The sequence below is a fragment of the Carassius auratus genome, chromosome 32, assembly GCF_003368295.1.
Source record: "Carassius auratus strain Wakin chromosome 32, ASM336829v1, whole genome shotgun sequence".
NCBI classification, from domain to species: domain Eukaryota; kingdom Metazoa; phylum Chordata; class Actinopteri; order Cypriniformes; family Cyprinidae; genus Carassius; species Carassius auratus.
In genome coordinates, this window is record NC_039274.1 from 17923734 (window position 1) to 17942139 (window position 18406).

General features: G+C 37.6%; 1 protein-coding gene across 6 annotated transcripts in view; it reads right to left on the reverse strand.

The window, feature by feature from the left end:
- The window catches only part of mpdz (multiple PDZ domain crumbs cell polarity complex component), a 65709-nt gene that overhangs the window by 39048 nt on the left and 8255 nt on the right, over nucleotides 1-18406 (reverse strand). For all 6 annotated transcript variants that reach the window (XM_026215741.1, XM_026215743.1, XM_026215742.1 and 3 more), the window contains exons 4-13: nucleotides 16575-16685; nucleotides 16239-16378; nucleotides 14620-14833; nucleotides 11530-11658; nucleotides 8377-8565; nucleotides 7315-7417; nucleotides 2339-2427; nucleotides 1873-2080; nucleotides 424-510; nucleotides 284-351 (exon numbers count right to left, since the gene is read on the reverse strand). In XM_026215741.1, coding sequence (XP_026071526.1) covers nucleotides 284-351; nucleotides 424-510; nucleotides 1873-2080; nucleotides 2339-2427; nucleotides 7315-7417; nucleotides 8377-8565; nucleotides 11530-11658; nucleotides 14620-14833; nucleotides 16239-16378; nucleotides 16575-16685 — 1338 coding nt within the window. The remainder of the gene's footprint in view (nucleotides 1-283; nucleotides 352-423; nucleotides 511-1872; nucleotides 2081-2338; nucleotides 2428-7314; nucleotides 7418-8376; nucleotides 8566-11529; nucleotides 11659-14619; nucleotides 14834-16238; nucleotides 16379-16574; nucleotides 16686-18406) is intronic.

Sequence of the window (18406 nt, forward strand, 5' to 3'; positions counted from 1 at the left end):
CAATAGCATTATGAAATTACAAATAAAGATGTCCCTATTTAAGTCCTGTTTAAGTCCAATCTTAAGTTCAACTAACTGCATTTAATATGATTTTAAACTATGATACATTTTCATTTAATTGCAGTTAACATGCAAATAAGCGTCTGAAAATTACATTCTGTATGCACTTTTATGTATATTCTTTAAAAGTATATTATTTCTGTGATAAATACTCTTTTTAAAAGTTAGCAAAAGTTGGATTGGTTTTGTTTTAATGTGTGATAGATTTAAAAGAGTTACTCACAATCACTTCAGTGCAGACGCCGAGCTCGTTCTGCCACTTCTGCATTAGTGTGTGCTCCTCCACAGGACCTGAGAGAGACATGACAGCATTACCCACTGCTCTCTGTGAGTCGATTCGCTGATGTGACAAACATCTCTCACCGGCGCGTCTGTCTGGAGCTCTGACGGGTGAAGCAGTGACAGACTGAGGTTTGGCCTTTTCCTCTGGAGTGAGAAACACTCTCTCATCTAGACATGAAAACACAGGGGCATCAGTCTCTCTTCATATAATAACAGACTTCATGGGACTGTGATGAAAGGATGAGTGAGGGTTTTGACTCTAAATGTGGTGCGGTGGTTGTGGGACCGACTCACACACACACACACACACACACACACACACACAAAGGATCTATCAAACCTCCTCACTGTCTTTCTTATTGTGTTAAGAATAGGTATCAGCTCTGGCTTCACATATCACATATCTGTTGAAAAGCAATCACTCTGTCTTTAGGCATTAATCAGGATAAGATTTTTAAAAAGCCCTTGGATTATCTCAAAAGTGCAAAACACAACACTATAAGGAATATCATATCATCCCACAATGTAGAATTGGAAGAGATGTCGTGTGATATTTCAGATCTCTCTTTTGCATCATTATGTGAGCAGACTGCTAAAGTTATTACAGTTAATCACATAAAAAAACAATGCAATAACTGTTCTAACTAGTTCCAGGTTGATAACTGAACCCCAATCACATGTGAGGAAATGTGATGAGGTCATGTGACCGTGCAGAATACAGTTGTTACAGTTGAATACGATGTTTCACGCAGTCGTATTATCGTTAACCACAACTAAAATCATTTTCGCTAGCTGAAATAAAGCTAAAATATATAAATAAAATAAAATGTAAACATCGCAAGAAATCAGTTTAAGCATTAAAAATACTAAAAAGGAAATAATACAAAAATAAAATAAGGCCAAATAGAAATTAAAAAAACAAATACATATTACAGAAGCACATAACTCATAAAACTCAAATTAAATTACAAATCAAAAGTGAAAATCTAAAAATAAAAATCAATACCATAAATATTACTAAAATAACTATAGACCACCTAAAAGGGAACGTGTAATGTGTAACGCAGATCATTTTATTATTATTATCTTTTTTTATCAATATATATGTTAAGCAGACCATATGCATAATGCAAAAAAGCTGTTAGAGATAGCATATTGCATTAATGTTATTAATTAATAACATCGATATGGAGACCAGTATAGGAGTTATAGTTTTGAGGCAAAACAAAGGTTTTCGATATATATATGCACAAAATATTAAGTCAGTAAAGTTTTTTCACCACTTAATTTGCATTGAGCTCAGTGTTTGCATGTTTTATTTACTTTCGCAAGATTCACACTATAACACACGGCTCATGCAGATGATATATTTCTTCATTAATTTGCAGTTTTCTGCAGTTCAGTAATCGCATGAGGTCATGTTGCGGTGTCGATCCGATTGCACAGCTTTACTATTAGCTACTTAAAAATTCATTTAAATAGATGTGAGCGACTGATGTAGACAGCTTCATTCAGATTGCAGTTTGTTACCGTGCTCGGTGTTCGTTCGCTCCATTGTTGAGTTTCGTGATGCGCTGAGGATGGGTGTGGTCTCCATGGCGACAGGTGTGATTGACGGGCACACGTCCTCCAGGTTAAAGCCACGGCGGACGAGCTTCAGGTTTACCGTCTCACCCGTGTGTCTCAGGACCTCCACAGCCTGCTGGTTAGTGTAACCCTGGATGTTCAAACCGTCTACCTGCACACACACACACAAAATTGAAATTCAGAGAGAGAGAGAAAAAAAAAACTTTCTGAAACATAACTTTACCAATATATTTAATTTGTTAGATTTCTCTTCTCATACTGTTTTTTTGCAGACCCATAGCATATATGTACAGATGCACAATAACAGAAACACTCTGCATAAAAAGCCTTTTGAGTTTTTTAAGCACTGCAACACAAAACACGCATAAACAAGAGTCTTATCTGACACTTTCTTTGTGAAATAACTCACAGCTATGATCTGATCCCCAACATGAATTCGGCCGTCTTGCTCCACCGCGCTGTCCCTCGAAATGCTCTTCACGAATATTCCAGAGGGTTCTGTGACAGGAAATTACAGTCAGCGAAGGTTAAACGCTGTCTAAAATGAAGCACGCTAGAATGAGAATCTGCCTTAGAGTGAGAAAGAGAAATAGAAAACATTCAAGCACAGGTCTATCAGGAAAAAAACGAACAAAACAAAACAAACATGTATGCTATATTTCCTGTACATGAAGGCTTAACATGATAAAATCATTTTTTTTAAGAGCTGTTTCTTGCTCCAAAACCTGATGTAACTTACATGTAAAGGTAAACCTGACTGAAACTGCTTAAATGTCCTTAAATGCACATATAGAGTACTTCAGACCTCAGAAGTATATTTTTAACAATCTCGGCTAGAAAATAATCTAATATACTAACAAAAATGTTAAAAAGCACTGTTAAGTTCAGCTAATTGCATTTCAGATAAATTTAAACTATAATACATATTTATTTAAAGGTCCCGTTTTTCGTGTTTTCTTGAAGTTTTGATTGTGTTTACAGTGTGCAATATAACATGTGTTCAGGTTTCGCGTGTAAAAAAAACAGTATTTTTCACACAATTCACTTATCTGTATACCGCTGTTTTCACTGTCATAAAAACGGGCTGATGACTTCCTTGTTCTATGAAGTCCCTCCTTCAGAAATATGTAACGAGTTCTGATTGGGAACAGAGTTAAAAATAAATTGTAACCATTGATCTCTAAGTAAAGCGTCCCTGGGAAGGCCAAACGAAGGTGATTGGACTCCGAAATGAAAATAACAGCGTTTCGACGACATGGCGACAAACATACTCTTCAAACGCAACACTTCCTCTTCTCTGTGCGAGTGCAACAAGACCACGCCCCCTTTTTTGTGTATTCATGTGGACGGAGGTTAGTCAAAAAACTGTTTTAGTGACGTCATTACTGCGGGAACTAGAGGGCTGTAGTCCAAACGGGTCGTTTTTTGTAGGTGAATTCTGTTAAATAAAATATCTCGCATGACATTGAACTTTAAGCTTTGGAATTTTACAGATATTATTTATACTCTAACAACAACATTACGCACTAACTAAAGTTTGAAACATGGGATCACGAAGAACGGGACCTTTAATTGTAATTGACATGGAGTTAAGTGTCTGAAAACAGCACATTTAGTTCACACTTAAGTATATATTATTTCTGTAATAAGTACTCTTTTTTTAACATGCTAAAGTGTATCTTTTTCACAGGGTACTACTCACTAAAATTATACAACCCACCGTACAGACTATGTGATTTCAGACCATTTTGTGACACTTCTATATCCAGCAAACAATAACACTGAATCAATATTCAGCATTTGATGCGTCCACAGCTAACACTAACACTAACACTAACACTAACAAGACTTCTGCACTGTAAAAAAATAGTGTCATTTTAACAGTAAAATATTGTAAAACACTACATAAGAAAAACTGTTAAAAGGTTAACAGTAAGTTACCGTATTATAAACAGGGAAAAACTGGCAAAGATCTAACCAGACATTTCATGTAATTTTACAGTAAAATACGGTTAATTGTATAATTTTTAGAAATAAACAAAAACAAATCAACGTATAATTTACAGTAAAAAAACTGTAAACTGATATTCCCAGAATTCAGGAATCAGGAATTTGTAATGCCACTTGTGTTACTCCTTGCCTTTGCGTACTGACCGATTTTTTCATCTAGACTTACAACTTACATGTTACTTGTCAACTACTGTCAGCGATGTCCAAAAAGCAACAGACAAGCAGCTTCTTTGGCGTTTCGCCAGCTACAAAGAAATGCCAACTGGAGCCAGAGTCGAAAAAAAAGATTTGGCTCAAAAAGATGTGCAGTGGCTTGAAGCTAACGATGAGCATACTGAAATGTGGTGTAAGATTTGCCACTCAAATCGACATCTAGCAGACAAAACAGGTGCGTTTTATAAAGGCTCACAGAATTTCAACCATCCTTTATTTGACAAACATGAAAAGAGCAAGGAGCACACGAATGTGGTGCAAGCCATTGCTAATAAACATGCTGGCCAAGAAGAAATGTCTAGTCATCTACTTTCCAGATGGCGAAACAAGCTGAATGAAAGAACAGCGGCAAGCTCTGTTTAATGTTTTTCTCCTTGTCTTCCATTAAACACACACATCACATGTGTTCTTTTTCTGAGGATATTCAGTTACTGAAGCGGCTAGGAGTAAATGTCGGAGGTGCTTATCATTCACATGAAGGGGGCACAAGGATCATGTAAAGCATCGCCCACGCCATCAGCAGTGACAACTCCAGTGACTTGCTGCGGTTGGAGACACATTTTGTGCACACACACACTGGTGAATTGCGCAAAATCAGCTGATCGCAATGTTCCGTAGTGTGAGACATTAAATCGCTCTGTTGTCAAGCTGCTGCAGACTGCTGAACTGAAGAAGCTGTGTGAAGAAAATGGGATCTCCTTTATGAAACTGGGTAAGTTTCATAATATCAGATGGTCTGCATGGAGGCATGAAAAACTGTTAAAAATATCAAGACTATTGCCAGCCATTAAAATGCAACTGGCTACGAGTGATAACATTGACTTGCAGCATATCTGCACTGAGCGTTTTCAGTGCTTTCTGTCAAACATGCTTGACATTGGTAACATTTTGAAGACCACATCCATTAAGTTTCAGAAGGAAAAGCTGACCATTGGAGAATGTAAGGATGACCTTACGGTTGCCATTGGACAGTTCACACTGTTTCTAATGCTGATGCCGGCAGAGACAAGACTAACTTACTGAGAGGATTAATTGAAGAGTTTGAAATCAGATATGACTCCCTCAAGTCATGTGATCATTTCTTAGTATTTGATCCTTCAACATGGCCTCAGGAAATGCAAGACCTCCACAGTTTCGGAAACACAACAGTTTGCAGCATTTTCAAGAAATATGAGGCCACATTGCAACTTGACAAAGACACCACTGTGACAGAATGGATGCGCTTAAAGAAGGCAGGAAAACACCTGGGAGCCTCTTCTGTGTATGACTTGGTCCAAATAGTAAATACAAGTCACCCAGATGCTTACTCCAACATCAACAAGGTGGTTAAGCTGTCCCTTACACTGCCTTTAAGCAGTGCAGCTTGTGAGAGAGGATTCTCACATCTCAACATAATAAAAACCAAGTACAGATCCCGTCTGTCACATGCTCGTCTCTCAGCCCTGATGCAGATTCACCTGTCGAAGCAGACCACAGAGACATTTGACCCAAAGCAAGCTGTTGACCTGTGGATGGAGACAGCTATTCGTTGGCTAAACCAAGGACAGGGAAGTGCATCTGCAGCATCTTCATCATCCACCATGCAGGAAGCTGAAGGACAGTGGGGGTGACACTGAAGAGGGCAGTGAGGAAGACTGCACTTAAGACCACACTACATGATGAGGAAGTTTTAAATTCCAATATTTTATTCAGAATACAACATAAATGACATATCAAATGTTTAAACTGAGAAAATGTGTAATTTTAGGGAAAAAATAAGTTGATTTAAAATGTCATGGCATCAACACATCTCAAAAAAGTTGGAACAAGGCCACGTTTACCACTGCGTGGCATCCCCTCTTCTTTTTATAACAGTCTGCAAAGGTCTGGGGAATGATGAGACAAGTTACTCAAGTTTAGGAATAGGAATGTTGTCCCATTCTTGTCTAATACAGGCTTCTTGTTGCTCTTCCCTGAAAGAGACGACGTCTGGATGGGAGCATATGTTGTTCTAGAACTTGGATATACCTTTCAGCATTGATGGTGCCTTTCCAGATGTGTAAGCTGCCCATGCCACACACACTCATGCAACCTCATACCATCAGAGATGCAGGCTTCTGAACTGAGCGCTGATAACATATTGGGTTGTTCTTGTCCTCTTTAGTCAGGATGATACGGGGTCCAAGTTTTCCAAAAAGAACTTCAAATTTTGATTTGTCTGACCACAGAACAGTTTTCCACTTTGCTACAGTCCATTTTAAATGTGCCTTGGCCCAGAGAAAACGCCTGAGTTTCTGGATCATGTTTAGATATGGCTTCTTTTTTACCTATAGAGTTTAAGCCAGTAATGGCGAATGGCATGGTTGATTGTGTTCACTGACAATGTGTTCTGGAAGCCCATCTTGTGATTTCCATTACAGTATCATTCCTGTATGTGATGCAGTGCTGTCTAAGGGCCCCGAAGATCACGGGCATTTAGTATGGATGTGTTACGCACAGAGATTGTTCCAGATTCTCTGAACCTTTGGATGATATTATGCACTGTAGATTACGATAACTTCAAACCCTTTTCAATTGTTCTCTGGGAAACTCCTTTCTGATATTGCTCCACTATTTTTCGCCGCAGCACTGGGGAAATTGGTGATCCTCTGCCCATCTTGACTTCTGAGAGACTCTGAGAGGCACTTTTTATACCCAATCTTGTTGACAGTTGACCTAACAAGTTGTAAATTGGTCCTCCAGCTGTTCCTTAGATGTACATTTAACTTTTCCAGCCTCTTACTGCTACCTGTCCCAACTTTTTTGGAATGTGTAGCTCTCATGAAATCCAATATGAGCCAATATTTGGCATGACATTTCAAAATGTCTCACTGTCTACATTTGATATGTTAACTATATTCTATAGTGAATAAAATATAAGTTTATGAGATTTGTAAATTATTCCACTCCTTTTTTATTCACAGTTTGTACAGTGTCCCAACTTTTTTGGAATCGGGTTTATAAATATATATATATATATATATATATATATATATATATATATATATATATATTAATTGTTTTTTATTTTATTTTTTTTATAGTGTGGGGCTGCAACAACTGTAGTGACGGAAGCATTCGTTTGTTGAGTCTGCACATCAGTTCTGTTTATTAATACAGTTCAGTGCATGTTTCAATGCTCACCTGAGGTTTTGTCACCCACATACCCCGCGATGGTGATGCCTAACCCCTGAGCGTTTTTCGTCAAGCTCACATCGAAAGAGTCCTGCTCCTCTTCCTCGAAACCCTGCCAACAGACAAACACAGCAGTGAGAACAGAATGAGAGACAAGGAAAGAAAAGGAATCTGTGAAAGTCTTCATTATACCTCACATGCAAACACACAGTCAAGAGTCGTTCCTGTTACAGAGTTTATTTTATTTCTATAAAGAGCATATCAAACACTCTCTGGTCATACTCAGGCACTTTTCACTAATATTACTTGACTATTACACAATAAGAAGAACATTAATTGTCACAGTTAGCTTAGATGAGGTTCTTTTTTATATGTACCACAAAATATAATTAATAATTTCTGTTGCTAATTCTCATGTTTCTTCCTGTAGTATGATGTCTTTAAAGATCAGCAGCCAGTTGCAACAAACTCATTAGGCTAAGAAAACATTCCCTTGTAATTATTATTACTAACTTAATGGGTTTGTTGCACTGGCCTCAGGCTTTTGTTACTTACAGAGAAAACAGAACTAAGACTAACAGAATGAAAAGTGATATTGACGACTTAATACAATGATAAGCAATTCTCAAGAAAGCATTTTATGTTATTAAAGAAAGGACCTGCAATATTTCCTAATAAAATGCATATGTATTTTTTATTTTATAGTTAAGTGCACAAGACTCGGGAAGACTTGGCAAAGCAAATCATCCTCTCAAAAAGATGTAGAAAAATAAACGGAAATTCAATCTTCTATGGTTATTTAAGAAGACTAATGTGATCTCCCTCTTTAAATACTGAGGGTTTTATGTTTTTAATCAATATACTAGGACACAAACAATATTACAATAATGATTAGCTTAGAGGAGTGCAATTTTCTAGTGACAAATGAACTCCAACCGTTTCACCGTTTGTATCACTCCACTTGCCGCATTTCTCACAGCGAGTGTCATGATGGATGCCCAAATCCACTATCAATTTATAAATAATACTGTTTTTGTGACTTCCACTATTGTTCATCACATGCAGCTGTACCTGTTGCTCGGTGACGGTTGGCAGGGTGACAGGAGTGGAAGGAGCATCATCCGCTGTCCCGCGGCTGATGAGGAGTCGGACTCTATTTCCACATTGTTTCAAAACTTGAGCAACCTGCTCACTGCTCAGACCAAACAGATCTGTATCACCGATACGCAGGACGTGATCCCCACTTCGCAAGCGACCGTCCTAGAACCAGTGAAAGAGACGGTGAACTTCTGCATATTTCATAAACAGGTTTTATGACAACCATCACTGTTTTCATTCTTGGGTTGAATTCAAGTGAATGTGCTGATTAATTAATCAAATTAATCACAATAATTAATCAGTTGTGGCTAAGGAACTACCCCATGAAATTTAAGTTAATTTAAGGTCATTATTGTGTCAAATGGGAAAATCATTGTATAGACATTACAAAAAGTAGCTTTAGAAAGAAACATTTTGGTTCACCATTGCATAAATAATGAGAGTAAATGGATATTAATGTTTTTTTTTTTTTTTTTAATATTGAAATTTAAAAATACAATTATACTCTAAATATGAACTTATAACCGCAAATAGGTGAAAGTATTTCTCAGTATTTCTTAATGAGTGAGTCATTCATCCAGTGTATTCAAAAACAAGGCAAGTGACTGGATGCATCAGAAACCGTAGGCAGCTGACTTGCTTATGATTTTTATGCACAAAGGCACCTCATGCAACTGATTCGGACATGCTTTTGAAGCAGCGTAATGGTTTAATGATCTAGAATAAAATAAAACGAGCTTTGGTGATAACTAAGCAAATATTTAATTAATATAATACTGAATTCTGGCAATCTTTCTTTTTTTGGCTCGACCATCACGCAATAGAACGCACAGGATTGTGGGATATCAAAGGCAGCGAAGGATACATCTACATGAAGGTGTTTCAAGAGGCAGGAAGTGAAGCGAACATTTTTTATTCGAACGTGCCTTGATGCCTTCCTACCTTGAAACGTGTTCTCCAAAGGCAGCATTATCACAGCCTTTATGAATGAGTCACTGAGTCATTCGCTCACTTGATTTATTCAAAAATCAATATCACATCTACAATTACAGGTGTAAGAAAATATCGATACACGTGAGTATCGCAATATTTTGTTTGGCGATACCGTATTGATTCTCAAAAATGGAATATCGATATAAAAAAATAAATAAAAAAAACATACAAGATTTATGGCAGTTTCGTTTTCAGTTTATTTCCCCACCGCTAGATGGCAGTCTTCATCTCTGTACAAATCCTGAATGACAGGAAACGTTCGACCCGCGTCAAGAGGTATTTGTATTTATTTGTATTTGTATTTTGTATTTATTTTCCACGTTGAACCGACGAAACCGGGATGCGAGCACTGCACAAACTGCACAAAACGCTGCCAACATGAGAGTCATACTTCAAACTTATGTGCCCTCTAGAAGCTTACATTCTGCAAATGAACGTCACTTGATTCACACAGAGTCACTTTTAAGGACTTTTAAAACCCATCTCTTCCATATTTATTTGACCCTCTAATTTTAGCACTCACTATTCTAAGGGTGCTTTCACATCTCTAGTTCGGTTCATTTGGTCCGAACCAAGGGCAAACAAATATACATTGTAGCATTTTTCAGCTTTTTTGGTTCCTTTTCACACAACACTGATTGCTTTGGTCCGAACCAGTTGAAACGAATCAAAATGCAGTCACATTACGCGGATGCGGCTTGAAAACAAACGTTCTAATGCACAAACGGTGAACGTGCATCACTTGTAACTTCAAGCGGAGGCGTGCATTAATTCATCTGAACTCTTAATTATTTCTATGAGGCACCGCACCTCCTCACTACTCCAAGTTTGTCCACGAGCCGCCATGCTAAAGTGCAAACTCTCAACAAACACTTCCTCCTCCCATAATGCACAGCACAGCTGACTACGGCAGCTGGTTTAGTCCAAAAATTATCAGTACTTTTTGCAGTTGGGTCTGTTCGAGGTCGGATCACGTTCTCACCACAAACAGACCGCTCCAGACCTCATCTTCAAGCTGGTCCACTTTTGGTGCGCACCCGAGTGCGATTGCTGCTTTCACACCTGTCCAAATGAACCGCACCAAACAGGGAAACGAACTCTGGTTCGATTCAACCGAACTAAATGAAGCAGGTGTGAAAGCACCCTAACACTAGCTTGCTCTGTTCTTTTTCTATTATATCTGTTTTCTTTTTCTTTATTATATTATTTAAAAGCCCTTGCTAAGTGTACTGTGTTAAGCTAACTGAGACTTGTTATATCACTTACATATCATTGCTCTTTTGTTGTTTTGATTGTTTACATTGTCCTCATTTGTAAGTCGCTTTGGATAAAAACATCTACTAAATTACTAACTAAAACCTGTAAAATCCAAGTGGAAAGGTTCAATATCTGTATTAATTTTGTGACAAAATTGTACACTGAAACTGTGAACCTTTAAAGCAGGGTCTAATATACATATAAATATATATGTGTAGTCTTTTTATAAAAATAAATTGTATACGTATTATACATTTAACTATAGGATCCTGCAAGCACTTTAATTTATCCCCCTTTACTCATACTGCACAAAAAGTGGTTTAATAATGTTGAATGTTACAGGGATCACAATTTATACAGTAGTATCGCAACCCCTGTATCGTGATACGTATCGTATCACCAGATTCTTGGCAATACACAGCCCTATTTGCAATGGTGCGGATATTCGGGAAAAGAGCTGTCTTGCTTGTGCAATATTGCTAAACTATATCATATGATATAAATAAAAGACAAATTCTCATATAAGGGCATTTTTTACCCTCATATCTTGAATTTTAGGGGCATTTAAATGCATTCATATGCTAAATCACACAGTCAGTCATTCATCAACAACTCCATACAATGTAAGCACAGGTCTAGGTGACGCGGGTGCATTAAATGCGCTTTATTTAACATGTTATTTTTTTTCTAAAATAAATTGCACGTAATTAAATTGACAGCCCTACTTTTTTTTTACTTGTCTTTCTTTAATTGCTTGAAAGGAAAGCAAAAAAGTCAAGGACAGGACAACAGGTCAGAGCGTGGGGCATACAGACAGACAGAGACAGAAACACCACTGGTATTAACACTGCATAAAAAGGTCAAAGGTGCACTTACCTGGTCAGCGATGCCTCCAGGTAGGATCGTTTTGACAATAACGCCGGTGGTTTTACCGCCAACAATCCCGAAGCCCAAACCAGTTCCATCGTTCACCAACTCGATCGTCTCCACATGAGTCCAGTGGGCCTAAAATGGCACACAATGGGGTCAATTACAAATAAGGTTAACCATCATGATGATAAAAAGTAGTTAAATAGCTTAAATAGTTTGTGTCAAGTTCTCGGAATGTTCAAAATACGCAGTTGTTTTCAAAACACTTAAAACATTAGGGGAACATTCAAATTTATAATTTTGCAAACATTATAAGAACGTTACTTTTGAACGTTCTTGCTGGAAAACCACTTGTTTGTCACTTTGAGAGAAGATGTTCTGAGAATGTTCCTTGTTAGCTGGGTCACAGGGATCAAAATACAAGACCAACAAAAGAGATGTGACGCAGCCAGCACTCTAAGAGCACAACTCATGCTTTCCCTCTTTGGAAAACATTTCACGAATAATGCACGTTGTTCAAGTGACCATAACATGCCAGTCCTTTGACTGTTGAACTCATCACTCCAGTCTTAACTGGTGGTTCCTGATGGTCTATGCCAGTGGATGACCAATATCATTAGAGTCAGGAAGGCAACTCACCCACATGAAGGCAGATGACCACATTGCTGCTGCAAAGACGCCTGTGAAAGAGACTCCTTCAGGAGTGGCTCACGACACAGTTACGCTCCTGATGGAATGACACACCACCGGACACGAATGAAGACTATCACGTATCACGCAGGCACTAGAGATCACCTCCCTTTTTCCATGCTAGCTGATGATGCTATTCAGTGAAGTCTGAATTGCAAAACTGTGCTCTGTCTGTCTCAGTATTCATTTCCCAATGTGCAGAAGCTCCAAAAATGGTTTGAAGAAACATGACCCTGGACAACCAAAACAGTCTTAAGTGTCAATTTGTTGAAATTGAGATTTTATACATCATCTGAAAGCCTTCCATTGATGTATGGTTTGTTAGGATCGGACAATAAATGGCTGAGATACAATTATTTGAAAATCTGGAATCAGAAGGTGCAAAACAAATCTAAATACTGAGAAAATCGCCTTGAAATCGCCTTTATTTTGTCCAAATTAATTTTTAACAATGCATATTACTTATCAAAAAGTTTTGATATATTAACAGTAGAAAATCTACAAAATATCTCGATGGAACATGATGTTTGCTTAATATCCTAATGATTTTTTGCATAAAAGAAAAATCTATAATTTTGACCCACACAATGTTTTTTTTTTTTTGGCTATTGCTACAAATATACCCCAGAGACTTCAGACTGGTTTTGTGGTCCATTTTCCAGTTTCTCTGATAGCGTGTTTTGACTGTCGGTGTCTGTTTGATGCACAACATATGGATAAACTACAATAGATAAACACAATGTTGGATTAACCTGATATTGACTCTTAAATCTCAAGATCGATCTTTCAGTCTAAGCTGTTTTCTGTTGATCCATGAATTTAAACTAAACATTATTTACTGCACCTGCCATGCAATAATCACAATAGGCTTTGAGCTTTGTTACTTTAAGTTACTTTCAAAGTCTGTCAATTTTATCCCAAAATACAAAAAATTTAATGTGGTTTCGACGCTCTTTAATGTGGCAAGATACATCACTTTTTTATTTTCCATTTCAGTTATCAGCCAAGTGCATCTTGATTTTTCCGGTTATTATCATTTTGGTGCATCACTAGTAAATCTAGCACAAAGAAGTCAGGAAAACAAACTTGTGTGATGACAAAAGCAGGCCAAAACAAAGCTGCTTTGGAGTTCAGAGCTGCTTGACATTGGAAACTTTCCAGAAAAGTAGGATCCGGTTGGTAAACACCTTTAAACTCTAGTTACTCTGTGGTGATTCAAAAGTATGTAAGTGAGTTTGGGGTCTTCACATTTTTTTTCAGCGAGAGCCTGGTAGGGCATCACTCGATGCAGACAATTTCTTTTTATTCTGACGATTATTGTTTTTTACTCTTAACAACTTTGAGTGCTTTATCCAGTTCACAGATGTTAGGAACAATAACTTTGAAGTTCAAAGAAACTGCAAGATCTCCGATCCCGAAAGCAGGACAGCAGGGGGCCGAATCCTTTTATAAAGGGCTGTGTCACATCTCTGTTATGTGCTGCTCCCCACTAAGCACAGCAGGAATATTCACAGGCTTAGTCATACCTTGGTTCTCAGGAGGCATGAAACAGAACTTTTATACCACTTTCAACAATATATTTGTCATTCAAGTTGCATAACCAGAAAAAAATTAATAGAATAGTTCCCTTGTTTTCCATGAATAGAGTGCTTTTTTATAACATTTCCCTTTTTGAATTATGATGAAAAGTGTTGTGCAACCCAATATTTTTGTTTTGAAGATTTTGTTTTGAATTCAGGATTATATGATGAAAAAAATATTGTAAACAGAAATTATAAATGTTTTGCTGTCACTTTCAACCAGTTTTATGCATCCTTGATGTATAAAAAAAAATCTTCAGTCGTTGTTTTATTACTCAGAACCATTGAATGGTAGTCTATAATAATAATTTTCAACTGTTTTCAAAACTGATGATAATCAGAAATGTTTCTAGAGCAGTAAATCCTCATATTAGAATGATTTCTGAAGATCATGTGACACTGAAGACTGGAGGAATGATGCTGAAAATACAGATTTGATCACAGAAATAAATTACATTTGAACAGGTATTCACATGGAAAACATCTATTTAAAATTGTAATAATATTTCACAATTTTACTGTTTTTACTGTACTTTTAATCAAATAAATGCAGCCTTGGTGAGCAGAAGAGACTCCTTTCAAATAAAAAAATTAGTCCAACCCAATGAATATTATCTATCTATCTATCTATCTATCTATCTATCTATCTATCTATCTATCTATCTATCTATCTATCTATCTATCTATCTATCTCTCTCTCTCTCTCTTTCTCTCTCTCTCTCTCTCTCTCTCTCTCTCTCTCTCTCTCTCTCTCTATATATATATATATATATATATGTGTGTGTGTGTGTGTGTGTGTGTGTGTGTGTGTGTGTGTGTGTCTCACCGCACTGGAGTGAGCTGAAAGTGTGCTGGCAGCACTGGGAGTCCTGGACACCACGGGGCTGGAGAGCTGTGGGACGGGTCCGCGGGCGACAGTGAGGCTCACGCAGTCCGACGCTCGCTGCAGGAGAACGATGGCCTGCTGGTGACTGACGCTCTGATCCAACGGCTGACCGTTAATCGCCAGTATCTGATCTCCCTCCTTTAGTTTTCCATCACTGGAATAGAGGAACATATGTTTAACAACCAAAAACTGTACTGAGATCAACTCCAGATCACTGCAGAGCAAAGAACGTGACGGGTTTCAAGTTTCAAGTGAGCTTGACATTTTTGAGACTGAGTTTAGCATGACTTGAAGGGATTTAGGTGAACAGTTCCTTAAAGCTGCAGTAGGGAACTTTTGTAAAAATATATTTTTTACATATTTATTAAACCTGTCATTATGTCCTGACAGTAGAATATGAGACAGATAATCTGTGAAAAAACCAAGCTCCTCTGGCTCCTCCCAGTGTCCTATTGCCATTTGCAGAAATACATCCGCTCCCGGTAAAAAACAACCAATCAGAGCTGCGGTCCGTAACTTTTTTTGTTTTCAAAATGTAGAAAAATGTATATAATAAGCAAGTACACCATGAATCCATTTTTCCAAACCGTGTTTTTAGCTTGTCCTGAATCACTAGGGTGCACCTATAATAAGTGTTTACATTCAGACTATTTTAGATTGCTTCGGGGATACCGCGGCGGAGTAACCCAGTACCTTTGTGATTCTTCATAGACATAAACAGAGAGAAGTAGTTCCGGCTACGATGTTCTTCCACAAGACGCAAGCAGTTCTGTTTATTAACCACTAGAGCGTCAAAAGTTACCGACTGCCACTTTAAGCATATTCTTTTAAAGTATATTACTTCTTTAACAAATTCTCTTTTTACATTTTTGTGTAAAAGTTTAATTGTTTTTCACAAGGAAATAAATGTGAATGGTGACCTAATGGTTGAACTAAGCACACTGTTATTGTAGTACAATGTAAGATATATTTGTAGATTTCTGTGGGCCACATAATAAGCAGACAGAGATTTGCTTGCACAAGGAGGCACCAAACTGCTAAAAAGCACTAACATGTCAGCAAACTAGCTTGAGCAGTGAATTTGAACAAAAAATGCTGACGTGACATGAACTGGTGACACATTTGTGATTAAGATTAGAACCGCAGCAGCTCTTTCAAATATGAGTAATCTTTATTTATAAAATGGGAACAAACTAGAAGAGCTGTGTGTACAAATGACTGATCATCTGACAGTGTGTGTGTGTGTGTGTGCTCTTGTTTTTGTGACATATCAGGACACAACTCTGTATAATGACATGGGTATGACACAGGTATTACAAGGAGAGGGTGACTTATGAGGACATGAGCCATGTCCCCATTTTTCAAAACGCTTATAAATCATACAGAATGAGTTTTTTTGAGAAAGTAAAAATGCACAAAGTTTCCTGTGAGGGTTAGGTGTAGAGTTGGTGAAGGGCGATAGAATATACAGTTTCTACAGTATAAAAACCATTACGCCTATGGGATGAACCCACTTTTTAAATGTGTGTGTGTGTGTGTGTGTGTGTATGTGTTCTGACCTGTATGCCACACTTCCAGCTTGTATCTCCTGAATGAAGATGCCAAGTTCTCCACGGTTCTCACTACACAAGCCAACAACACTGAAGCCCAAACCACCTGATACCGGCTTCAGCAGGTCGATTTGAGTCACGTACCGACCCTACACACACACACACACACACACACACAGAGAGAGAGAACAACAACAACACATACAGTCACAATCACACATCAGTTTGAATTCGCTCTCAGAAAGTAAATGACTAAATGTGTGGTATCTTATTGACTATTAAAGCGCCATATGAGAGTTTAGGGGTTAAATGGTGAATGATACAGAGATGAATGTGCTGTGTCACCTGAGCCATGGAGCGGATGATGTGTTTGTACTCTTCAGATGAAGGTTGTCCATTGAGCTGAGCTGAGAATCCTTCATCGCTGTCCTTCAGATCAGGGTTAATATATGGAGTCTGAGAGAAACAGAAAAACAGCCCAAATTACTCCTCGCTCTGTGTGTTTTCCAAGTGTTTAGCTTCTTACACTGAGCATCTAAAAATATAAATAGTCCTGAGAGCGCGTGGAAAACTCATTTGTTTTGATCATTTCGGGTGATAATTTGTCCTCCCAGCCATCTGCGCACACATGTTTTTCATTACATTCAGGAGCTGCTTAATTAACTTTTTATTTCCCTCCCCGACTCGATCGCACGCTCCTGATGAAGTACGATCCATTTCACATCAATTACCGCGACAAAACGTGCCCCAAAAAAAGCATCTCTCTGTGAGAAAAATAACAAGCACTTCACATTGCAGTGTGTAAAGTAATTTCCTTAAAACATTTGCTGTTTGCTTGAATTTAATTGCTTATTAAACCACTCCAGTGATTTACAGCTCCGTCCTTGCTGTTATATCAGCATTTCTGAGTCTTTTCCACAAGAACATCTCACGATGCTAATTTATCAAAACAATAGTTCACTCAAAAATGAGAATTCTGTCATTTATTATTTATTCACCCAAAGAAAGAAAAGTTTTGACGGTAGCTATTCACTTCCACTGTATTTCTTTCCATACTATGGAAGTCAATGGCTACACTCTAAAAAATGCTGGGTTGTTTTAACCCAAATTTGGGTCAAATATGGAGTAACCCAACCATTGGGTTACATTTTTACATTACATTGTTTTACCCAAAAGTTGGGTTAGTCCAAATGTGTAACATCACCTTTTGGTAAAATATCTTATTTTGCGTTCAACAGAAGACAGAAACAATGGATTTGGAATGAGTAAATGATGACAGGATTTCCATTTTTGGGGCGAACTCTCTTTAACAAACTATGGCAAGTTCTGCAGGTTTTATACGGCTCTTCTGTGCACTTCACTCTGCTGCAGTAAACATTAATGTTCATAAACCTCTCCCAGAGGCTCTTCAGATTAAGCGCCGCAGAATCTCAGCTCGGTTGCTGATCGTGCACAAGCTTTGAATGCGCTCTAAACTATGTCAGCTCTGCGAGAGTGTGTATTTGTTGGGCTTCTTGTGTAAGAGGATTAGGCCTCCAGTTTGGCTCGTCTGCGTTTCAGAAATTACTTCTGCTCCACTTCACACATGAACCCACATCTCTCTCTCTCTCTCTCGCTCTCTCTCTCTCTCTCTGCATTCTGGTAACTACAGCAACACAGACAAAGCCAGACGCAGCAGTTGGCATGTTAGCATGGAGAGACGTCAACAGACCGGAAGAAAATGTTCTCAGGTTATTAAAAGGTGTTTGCTAAAAGCAATCATGATGTTTCATTTTGCCTAAGTAACAAACTTCCTATAGCAAATGCATGTAACAATCTACTTTTGTCTCTCTCCACTTGTGAAAAAAAGCACACTTTAGAATACTGTAAAAAATAGCACTTATTATGGAAATAGGTATGTATGCTTAAGTGTGAACTAAACGTATTGCAAGTTTTTGTATTATGCAAGTAAATGTATTATAGTTTTAATATGTTAAATGAGAGTTTCTGACCCACTTAAGTAGAACTTAAGTACATCTTTATATGTAATTATATTATTACTTCTATTGTCTTTGAAATATGATTAAGTGTACCAACAAGCATTTATGATAAACTAAAATATACTTTAATTTCACTTTCATTAAAATGTGTCTGTCATGCATTTAATATTTATTTGTAATGATTAAGTTTCAATTTAG